The sequence below is a fragment of the Nicotiana tomentosiformis genome, chromosome 6 (assembly GCF_000390325.3).
Source record: "Nicotiana tomentosiformis chromosome 6, ASM39032v3, whole genome shotgun sequence".
Classification (NCBI taxonomy): domain Eukaryota; kingdom Viridiplantae; phylum Streptophyta; class Magnoliopsida; order Solanales; family Solanaceae; genus Nicotiana; species Nicotiana tomentosiformis.
In genome coordinates this window covers 40,432,105-40,443,214 of record NC_090817.1, presented here as the reverse complement: position 1 = coordinate 40,443,214, position 11,110 = coordinate 40,432,105, and the positions used below count along the sequence as shown (strand labels likewise).

At 36.6% G+C, this 11,110-nt stretch overlaps 1 protein-coding gene across 1 annotated transcript; it reads left to right on the top strand.

Moving 5' to 3' along the window:
- The first annotated feature begins 5,714 nt into the window (after positions 1-5,714).
- Positions 5,715-10,793, top strand: LOC104091797 (putative clathrin assembly protein At5g57200). Its single transcript, XM_070177292.1, has 15 exons — positions 5,715-6,107; positions 6,261-6,330; positions 6,605-6,702; positions 7,082-7,220; positions 7,350-7,477; positions 7,566-7,658; positions 7,947-7,997; positions 8,259-8,324; positions 8,414-8,479; positions 8,577-8,657; positions 8,740-8,820; positions 9,311-9,496; positions 9,606-9,681; positions 9,813-9,934; positions 10,103-10,793. The coding sequence occupies exons 1-15, from the start codon at positions 6,027-6,029 to the stop codon at positions 10,517-10,519; spliced, it is 1,755 nt and encodes a 584-aa protein (XP_070033393.1). The 5' UTR covers positions 5,715-6,026; the 3' UTR covers positions 10,520-10,793.
- Positions 10,794-11,110: the final 317 nt, after the last annotated feature.

The window sequence follows — 11,110 nt, the reverse complement described above, 5'->3', positions numbered from 1 at the left end:
CTGATCCTACATGAAACCTCGTTGTCCTAAGACTCATAATCCACTTTATTTCCTCTTGTACACTCAATAGTATCTCTAATCGAAATACCTGCTCTGAAGATATTTTCTATGAATATGAAGCTGATTTTTCCATCTCTCAAACACTGCCTTGCAGAATCAAAAATGGTACAAAAATACCCTAAGTCTCTTTCACAATCCAACGTCAATCTCAACTCCTCATCTATACGACAAATCCAAAAATCCTTAGGCACCACATCTTGAATCCACTAGAACCATCCTCGAGAGTCACCCACTTTGACCCAATCCCAAATACATATCCAAACATGCTAAACAATTAGTGATCCATTAGCATATGAATACTCCCAAAGAAACATCTGAGCGAATCATTCCCCTTTACACACTAAATCCACAAAGAACAACCCAACCTGAGCCATTCCACAACCACCATATAACATCAAGGTGAAATATAACACGTCCTAAGCATAATCCTTGCCGAATCAATCTCGAAGTCATACTCCTCAACCTTAACTAATCCATAAGTATACCGAAGTACATGACTACAACAACACATGACCATGTGATCCAATCATTGATGGTAGGCTCCCCACTTGGCTTTGAGCTATAATCATATAACCCAAGAACTCACAATGTGCGTTCCTCCTTAATTACCATGACCTCACATTGTTACTCAGCTAAATTTCTCATAAACTCATGTTGCACTAACCATAACACATCCTTAGGGACACAAGCAAGAACTCCACTATGCTCGAAGATTCCCAATATCATGAAGCTAGAAACCAAGACCGGAACTTTCATAGCCGCTGGAACAAATGCCAAACTCCAAATCATGAACCAGATAGTTCTCTTCACGGGGCTTTAACTACCGTGACACGTAGGCAATCACCCTACCACTCTGCACTAACACCATCCAATCCAACACGTGAAGCATCATAATATGTTGTGTAAGGCCCAGAATCCGTGGGCAACACCAATACTGAGCAGCTATAGATGGAATCCCCTCCACAAATTGACGATAGTAGTCAGCCCCCAACACAGGGAAAAATATCTCACACCGTAGGCACAACATCACTACAAATCATCGGACCTCAACTGATATCGAGTTCTCAACATCGCGTACGAACAAGTAGGAGGGAACTGAAGATATGGCTTCAAGCCGAGATAAAGTCGCACGATAAGGAATCAAAAGGGAAATTTTCTAACATCTTGTAGCCTCTCGGAGATAAGTACAGACATCTCTATACCGATCCACAAGACTCTACTAGACATGCTCGTGACTTGTAAGACCCTTAGAACCTAGAGCTCTAATACCAACATGTCATGACCCAAAATCTCACCTCGGGTCGTGATGGCGCCTATGCGTACTTGCTAAGTAAGCCAACTCACAATTAACAGAATATCGTCCAGAATCTTTTAATTAACAAAGTCATATCATAAATAAAGACATGAATAATCTTCAAATAATATAATATCTGATACAAACATGACAGATCCGAACGCGACCACAAAACGGTACAACCCTCAAGAACTGGGTAACACAAGTACATGAGCAACTACTGTAGAAGTACAAGTCTGAATACAAAATCAAAACTATATTATGAAAAAGAAAATAGATAGGAGATAAATAAGGATAGAGACTCGGGCACTGCGAAATGAATCCATGAGGTGTAGCTCACCCTAAATCTCTGAGCAATCACCTAGTCTCAACAAGAGGCTCCACTAGAACCCACATGAGGATCTACACAATAAGATATGCAGAAGCATAGTATGAGTACACCACACTCGGTACCCAGTAAGTATCAAGTCTAACATCGAAGTAGTAGTGAGGCTATAGGCATCAAGATATTTACAACACAAATATAAATAACAGAGCCTGGAACTGAAACTGGTAAATATCCCCATGAATAACATGTATCAAAGATGTCAACAATAGAAAAGTATAAAGCACGTTTTTTCTAATTCAAGAGATAATCATAATGCTGCTCAGATATAGTATTTAAAGATGGCATGCTTCAATCAACGAGGTCGAGGCTCTCAACTAGCATATATAGGTGACATGCATCAATTATCATTTAAATGAATGCTTCAAAATGAATCAAGGACGTCTATACATGCTCAAGACTCTATCTTGTACCATAACAGGTACAAGATCCTTGTACCCGATAGAAAATCTATGTATCACTGTAACTAGATATAAAATCCATGTATCACTAAAACCGATACAAAATCCACGTATTGATCCAATACAAAATCCATGTATCGACCATGCTCACAGGGCCTAAAGTAACATGGGTAATCACCTGAATCTGGAGGGACGATACCAAATCCAACTGCAAAAGGGAGCTTGATAGCTCGATTATAAACAAATACTCACTCATCATATCCTATGCCAAAAATGTATTTCGACCGCACGACCTTTCCTTTCGTGCCACAATATCAGTTCAAATCAAGTATCCAAATATAATTCATATGCATATGCCCAAGATTAATAGATAAAAGATGCATAAAGACTTAGTAATAATCATACAGATATGTGCTCATGGAATTATTATATGACTACAGATGATTCAAGCAATTCGACATATCAAGAATAAGCTTCCATGACTTCATAATTAATCAAAAACATAGGCATGATCTCTAGCATGAATAAGAGAGTGAGTATAGTCTTGTAAGCCAAATAAATAACGAATCAAGATGAGCACTTAATTAAAACAAGGCATAAAGTATCTCAATTGTACCCCGGAGATGATATAAACTTGCTAAGTGCATATATGCTCACCACCCTGTATATACACCATCCCCAATACCTTAAACACAAAGCAATCAAGTCAAATCCTAGGGGTTTCCCTCTTAACAAGGTTAACCAATAGACTTACCTCTTCCCGGGCTAGTTTTAACTATAAATCGCGTCAAAACCTCGTTTTAGTCCTCCAAACATGCAAATCCAAGCCAAATATCATCCAAGAAAGTCAAATAATGCTATAGGAAGCGACCCCAAACCGTAAAGCTTCGATCTTGATGAATTCCCAAAAAGTCAACTTGGGCACGTGCACGAAATTCAAAACCAATACAAAAATCCAATGACTCATAAACTGTCGAGTCCAAATATATAATTAATTTTCAAAATCGTGATCCAAATCGATACTCAAAATCCCAAAATATACTCTCTTAAAGTGTAGACAAAAACTCCAAATTTTCTTTCAAAATTCTATATTTTAGGTGTAGAAATCCATATAGATTCTTGAAATATAATCACAAATAGGTAGAAATCACTTACCCTTTTCTCTTGTATAAAACTCTCCATGAAAAATCACCCCTCTCCAAGTTTAGGACTCAAAATATGAAAGGATAGGTAAAAATTCCGAAATATGACACGTATGTATTCTGCCCAGAAGTACCCTTTGCAAACGCGACACAAGCCTCACGTTCGCGAAGCACAAATACTATGCCCAAGAAAATATTCTACGCAATCACGTTTGAGCCTCGCGATCGCGAAAGCAAACAAGCCAACAAACTGCAAACATGAGTCCCAACACACAAACGCGAAAGCCAAAGAGCCCCCAATCCTACTCCTACTCTATGCGAATGCGACCTTTGGTACGCGAATGCGATGCCAAGCTTACCACAACTACGTGAACATGAAAGCAACCATACGAACGCGGAGAACACAGCTCCAGCTCCCAATTACAACTCGTGAATGTGACACCTGAACCGCGAACACGATGTGCCATTACCAACTGACCTAGATCCTTCTTCGCGATTACGAGCTTGGCTCAGCGATTGTGAAGCACTGCAGAACACCAGCGAAACAACAGCTCCAAACTCAACCAAAATGGTCCAAAACTATCATGGATCATACCCGAGCCCTCCAGGATCCCGTCTAATTATACCACAAGCCCAAATACAATATCCAAACTTATTCAATGGCTCAAAATACCGCAAGTAACATCAAAACCACGAATCTAAGATCAAAATCATTTTATTAACTTTCAAATATTCTAACTTCGCCGAACTTGTCTGAATCAATATTAGACATCTTGGATCGCAATCAAACTTATTACACAAGTTCTAACCAATTAAATGACTCTATCCAAGGTCTCAAAACCACAATCCGAGTCTGATAACACCAAAGTCAACTTCCGATCAAATTTATGAACTCTCCAATTCTTCAAATTTTTAACTTTCGACAAATAGAGCCAAAACCTTCTAGGAATATCCAAATTCAAATCCGAACATACGGCCAAGTCCAAAATCACCATACGAACCTATTGAAATCATCAAACGCTGATTTCGAGGTCGTTTACTTAAAAGTTAAACCTTGGTCAACTCTTCCAACTTGAGGCTTCCAAATTAAGAATCACTCCTCCAAATCAATTCCGAACCTCTCGAACATCGAAACCAATAATTTATACCAAAAACTTTCTAACAATTTTCCAATATTCTTTATTTCCATCTATTTCACATTCACACTGCATATACCAAAAAATACAACAAATGATTCATGGTGGCCAGTAATGATTGCGCGGTAAAAATTAGTAGTGGAAGTGCTTAGTTGATGATTGTGCGGTGGAGATGGAGGGTGATGGTTATGCAGTGGTAATAGATCGAGTAGTTTACCTTCGTAGGAACTTTTAAATAAACAACCTGTTGATAATTTTAAGACTAATAGTGTATTTGGTATAATGAAAAATATTTTCCGTAAAACTTTTTTCAAGAAAACAAGTAGTAATCTTACTCATTTTCCAGTGTTTGGTATGCAAATTAAGGAAAATAACTTCTCAAGAGTATTCATAAATTATAATTTAGATACAATAAACATGAAGCCATAAACTTTCGAACCAACAACCTTCCGAACCCACAAATTTCATAAACTTCTGAACCGCTAAACTTTCGAACCCGCAAAGTTTCGAACGCGTAAATTCTATAATTTCTAAACGCGCAAACTTCCAAACACATAACTTTGGAACTCGTAAAATTTCGAACCTATAAATTGAAAAATAAAAAAATCAGAACTGAAAATATTAAAAAAAAATAAAAAATTTGGGGGGGGGGGGGGGAGGGAGGAGGGGTGCAGAAAAACGAAAAAATAGAAAACAGAAAATCGAAAATACAAAAAAAAAAGTAAAAAAAAGAATTTGCGGGGGGGGGGGGGGGGGGGGAGGGTGGCGTAGAAAAACGAAAAAAAACAGAAAATTGAAGTTGGAGGGGGTTGAAGTTAAATGTGAGGGTAAGTGGAGTTTTTAGAAAATGTTTTCCTAACTTTTTCTAGGGAAATCATTTTCCTCCAATTTCAGGAAAATGTGATATCTAGAAAAATATTTTCCAAACTATTTTGTGCAACCAAATAGTGGAAAATAGGAAAATATTTTCCGTCGTACCAAACACACCCTAAATCAGTCCTATCAAGAGCAAGTCAGTTATTGTAAAGAAAAAAATCAAATACACTAACAGATTGAGATCTAAAATAATTCAAGATACAAGAAAACAAATGGGGCTAAGTGAAGACAAACAGGGTGTAAAGAACTTTGCCAAAGGTACATTTATAACTTCAGTATTCTCATTACATTCGGTTAAATTCTCTGTCAAATACCGTTATATTCGTTTAGGTGTGACTCATAAAAAGACCATTCAGCTATTCCGAAAACAAGGTTCAGATAAAATGATCATTCCAACAACTACCAAAGGATTTTTCATTATACAACCGTCCTTTCATGCAGCTTCATTTTAAAAAAAAATAGGAACCACGAATATATAATCATAATAGAAAAATTCAATTTTAGAAAAAGAGACAGTGTATATGTGTCATGTGTATGTGATTGACGTTTTGTTTTTGGAAGCTCAAAGACTTGTGATTTCCAAAGAAATTGAATATTTTTTTGGTAATGAAAAATAATTAGGCTTAAGGAACCTCCTCCTCCTTCTTCTTCTCTTTTGTCTCTATCCCATTTGATCCGAGAAGTGATTTTGATTTTCCAGAAGCGGAAAACCATTTGGATTTTACATTTTGAATGGAGAGATTTAGAAAAGCATACGACAAGCTAAAAGATTCCACGAAGGTTGGCTTAGCCAAGGTCAAAAGCGAATTCAAGGTTTGTAATACCAAAAAAAGGCTCAATTATATGCAATATTAGATGGATGATCTTTTATTTGTTGTTTTTCCATGAAGGATTTAGATACAAAAAAAGGCTCAATTATATGCAATATTAGATGGATGAGCTTTTATTTGTTGTTTTTTCATGAAGGATTTAGATATTGCCATTGTTAAAGCAACAAACCACGTTGAGAGCCCTCCAAAAGAAAGGCATATTGCAAGTGAGTCTATTAATTATACATTCCTCGTTGTCACATTGCATGCTTATATTTCTTTGTTTAATGTTCTTTAAATTGGGTGGCATGGTCTTGTATGTTGTGGGAATTAAGGTACCCCTTTATATATATACCAATTCAGCTTTGCCTCTTCTGCCAATATTCGTAATGTTTGCTTATAGACGTTCAGGGCAATGGCAATATATAGAAAAGTTCATAATTTATTTTCTCCTATTATGGGATGATAAAATTATGGGTTTTTCCTTAATTAATATTCCAGAGATTGCTGTTGCAACATCGATAACATGCCCACGAGCAGATGTTGCCTACTGCATTCATGCACTTAACAGACGATTGTCAAAGACACGCAACTGGATTGTAAGTCCTCTGAGCTATTCACTAATTAACTATTCTTTTTTCCTTTTTGAATTTTAACAATGATAACTAAGCTTAAATCCCAATTAATTTTCGGAATCGGATATTTGAATTCTCACGAACATGGCATTCCATTTGAGTGCTCATTTCGGTCCAATATTATACAAAATAAAGATAAAAATAAAAATAGAAAGTAGTAGAAAACATAGGACCTAATGTAAATGTACTTATTCCCAATTACAATTGTTATGGCCTATATAGATATTTTTCCCCCATTATATATATACCCTATTTTCCACTAGGTTTGCATGAACTCCAAGAGATTCTAGGTTTTTAGAGACAGCTTCCTTCAATGATATTAACAAAGATAACCAATTTTCAGGTTGTCATAAAGACGCTGATAGTTATTCATAGGGTGTTGCGAGAAGGCGATCCTTCATTTAGGGAGGAACTGCTGCGCTACTCTCAAAGAGGGCATATTTTTCAACTATCAAACTTCAAGGATGACTCAAGTCCTCTTGGTAAAATCCTATATTCTCTATCCAATTTTCATGTTTATAAGTAAGGCGAAAAGCAAATTCATATGCAGTATTTTCAGGCTTTCTTATTTGAAGTACATTAATAGTTTCTATGTACTGTGTTCAACGCAGCTTGGGATTGCTCAGCCTGGGTAAGGACATACGCGCTCTTTCTGGAGGAAAGACTCGAGTGCTTTAGGACTTTAAAATATGATATTGAGGCAGAAAGATTGACCAAAACTTCAGCTGGAACAGACAAGGTGCATTTTGTCCTTCATTGCTATAATCTCATTTCATGCCAGATTCATAGTGAAAAAACTGCAATTACATAATTTGAGTTTGCATCAGGTGCATTGTAGAACAAGGCTTTTGAATGGCGAAGAACTTTTAGAGCAGCTTCCAGCATTACAGCAGCTTCTGTATCGATTGACTGGTTGCCAGGTAGTAACATTATACGTGGCTGTTCAGTGGAGCTAAACTCACTGTTATTCATATTCTTATGTGCCTTCATATTTTGCTTCGCATTTGAGTTATGCCTCGTGATTCTCTTGATATTCCTGTTTCGGTGTCTACACTGGTTGGAGATTCCATAGTAGTTGATCGGGCGTACAGATCTTGTGTTGTTACTATTAATGGTTTTGATACTATAGTTGATCCAATTCTCTGTCTGGTATTTTATCTGTCAACTTCTCTCCAAATATTGTTTCTGATCTTTGGTAAACTGTGCAGCCTGAAGGAGGAGCTTGCTATAACTTTCTCATTCAGTATGCCTTGGCTCTGGTACTGAGACTACTTACTTTTACCACTTGAGAAATGGATCATGCTGCAATTTCTGGTTTCTGTTTGTTAGTTTATAAAGTTACATGAATAAAGTTAACTAACAATCATTTAGGGAGCAAAACATTCCAATCAAAACCATTCTTTGCTGCAATTATTTAGGGGACAGTAAGGCTAATACAGAAAAAAAGTGTAGTTAAGAGTTTCAAAGTTAAAACAGGAATTGTTTTGTCAACCGTATGATCCAAATTATTCTTTTTGCAGGTGTTGAAGGAGAGTTTTAAGATCTATTGTGCAATCAACGATGGGATAATCAATCTTGTGGACTTTGTATGATTTTTGTCTCTCTTTGAACTCTCAAAACCGATTAACCACTGTGTTTTTTTTTTAACTCCTCTTGCTACTTCATCTTCCTGCAGTTTTTTGAGATGTCCAAGCATGATGCTATAAAAGCTCTCGACATATACAAACGAGCTGGGCAACAGGTTGATAAATCCAATTCTTTTGAATCTTTTACTTTTTACAGCATATCTAAGTTTCTATCTAAAGTAATTTTTCTTCCTTTTTCCCTCCTTAATGTAGGCTGAAAATCTAGCTCATTTTTATGACTTCTGCAGAGGCTTGGATATAGCTCGAACCTTTCAATTTCCCACATTGAAACAGGTCTCTTCCTCAATCCTTTGGATATTGCACATTTGTCATGGATTAAGTTCTTTTGAACTCTCCTCATTCTTTTAATCTGCAGCCTCCTACTTCATTTCTGGCAACGATGGAGGAATACATTAGAGAAGCACCTCAAACGGGCTCCATGCCAAATAATAGGCTGGTGAGAACATGAAAAAGATTTTGGATTTATTGTTTGAGCTATAAATATCCTTGTTAGTCTTTTGGTTAAAGTTTTCCCTGAATCGGAATCACAAACCTAATAAAAATTTCACAACGCTTAGATTAGTATGTCGTCCAACTTCTTAAATGGATCAAAGTGGTCAAGTAATTTGAAGAGGAAGCTCTGACAAGTAAAGATGACAAGAATCAGGACAACTCTGTTGGGAAGGTTTCAAGAGGGAAATAAATAGAAGAAAGAAAAGTGAAACAAAGGCTAAAATATTTATCGGTGAAAGCAAGATATTTTTCAATTGAAAACATCACAATTATCTATTCACAGTTTCCTTTGTCTTCTGGTTCTGGTCATGTATCATTTTACTCCTGCAAATTTGATGGCTTCAACAAGTTGGTCACATATAGGTGAAATTTAGCTTCTTGTAATGTATGTATTAATTAGTGTCTTGAATGGAGTTTGCAATTGTTACCTGTAGGAGTATCAAGAAACCAAGAAGAAACCTGAAAAGCATGAAGAGCCTTTCCCTGAAGTAAGTGAAAAACAAGTTGAAGAAGCTAAAAATAATAAAGTAACACAGGTTGAAGCACAAAACGAAACACTACCTGTGAAAGAAGAAGAAACCCCACCATTGATATCAAGAGAAGAGCCTGCTGATTTGCTGGTAAACGTACATTACTCTTTCTAGGTTCATGGAGGGACCGCGTCCCCCTGGCCGTGTGTAGGAACATTGTCGTTCTTAGAAATTTGAGCTTTATGCAATTTGTGGACAGGGTTTGAATCAACTGGATCCAAGAGTTGCAGAACTAGAGGAAAGCAATGCATTGGCTCTTGCAATCATACCGCCTGGTAATACATGCAACTTCTCTACAGCAAAGAGCGAGGATGATTCTATTTAATTGCAGTTTGGCTCATTATTAAAGATATATTCTGAGAGTGTCATGGTAATATTGAGTTGATGTATTTAAAATATTATACAGGCAAAGAAAATCCGTCAGCTAATTATCAAGCGAGTGAAACTGGAAAAACATCAGGTTGGGAATTGGCTCTTCTTACAGCACCAAGTAACAATAGAAGCCAAATTGCACCAGATAAAAAATTGGTATGTCCTCTTTTTTTCATGTTTAAATACATGATTATATTCTTTAATATGCACTATGGTTATCACTTCACATTTTGAGTCAATTTGAACTCAGTAATTTGTTAAGAAATCTAAAGGCAATTCAGATACACACCCAGAAGTATGCATTGATTTCATGGTCTTCTTCAGGCTGGAGGATTCGACAAGCTACTACTCGACAGTTTATATGAAGACAATGCATCGAGGAGGCAAATACAGCTGCAACAGGCAGGCTACAGCACAGGGTATGGGTATGAAATGCCTGGACAGAGTTCAATCAATCACGATGACCCCTTTGCAATGTCAAACCAGATAGCCCCTCCAACAAACGTACAAATGATAGTGTCTCAGCAGCAACAACAACAAATGATGCAACAGCAGCAGATGATGCAACAACAGCACATGATGCTACAGCAGCAACGGCCACAACAAAATATGATGATGGTACAATATCAACACCAATATTCTCAACAAACGTGGTACACGGGATCTTCCAACCCATTCGGAGATCCTTTAATTTATCCACAAAGCGCCATGCCACCACAGAGAAACCATCCTTTGATTTAGATGACGACTTTTCTTTAACAAGAATACCGTATTCTTCTATTCTTTCTGGTTAGAAGAATTCTCATTCTCCTTCAAAACTAATACATTTAACCAATGACCTTCTCCTTTTATTGATTATATTCACTTGTGTGGTGAATTTGTTACTGTGACTATACTCTAGCAGTTTGAGGCTCTCTCAGCCTCTCTATTTGGTTTTTTTTTTTTTACTCATATGTGTACAGACCGATGGTTGCAAGTAATATTAATGAGAGTTATCACTCCAAGTATTTTACAATCAGTTTTCATACATCTCATAGTTTCCTCCATCCACATGCCTTTTTAAGTCAATATATTATTTATAAAAACATTTACAGATGTATTTAAATCTGAATTATGAAAATCTCGAGGGTAGCAAAAGTATAGAATACAATTGTAAAATTTAAAAAGGCCAGTACAACACGTAGAAGCGTTGAACTTTGAAAACGACATTTAAGAGAAGGTAAAAACTCTGAAATGCGAATATATTTAAACTGATAGGGAGCTGGTCTTATAAATTTCTCAAAACGACCACTTTCTAAAACATAGGGTACGACATACCAAAGTACGAAAATA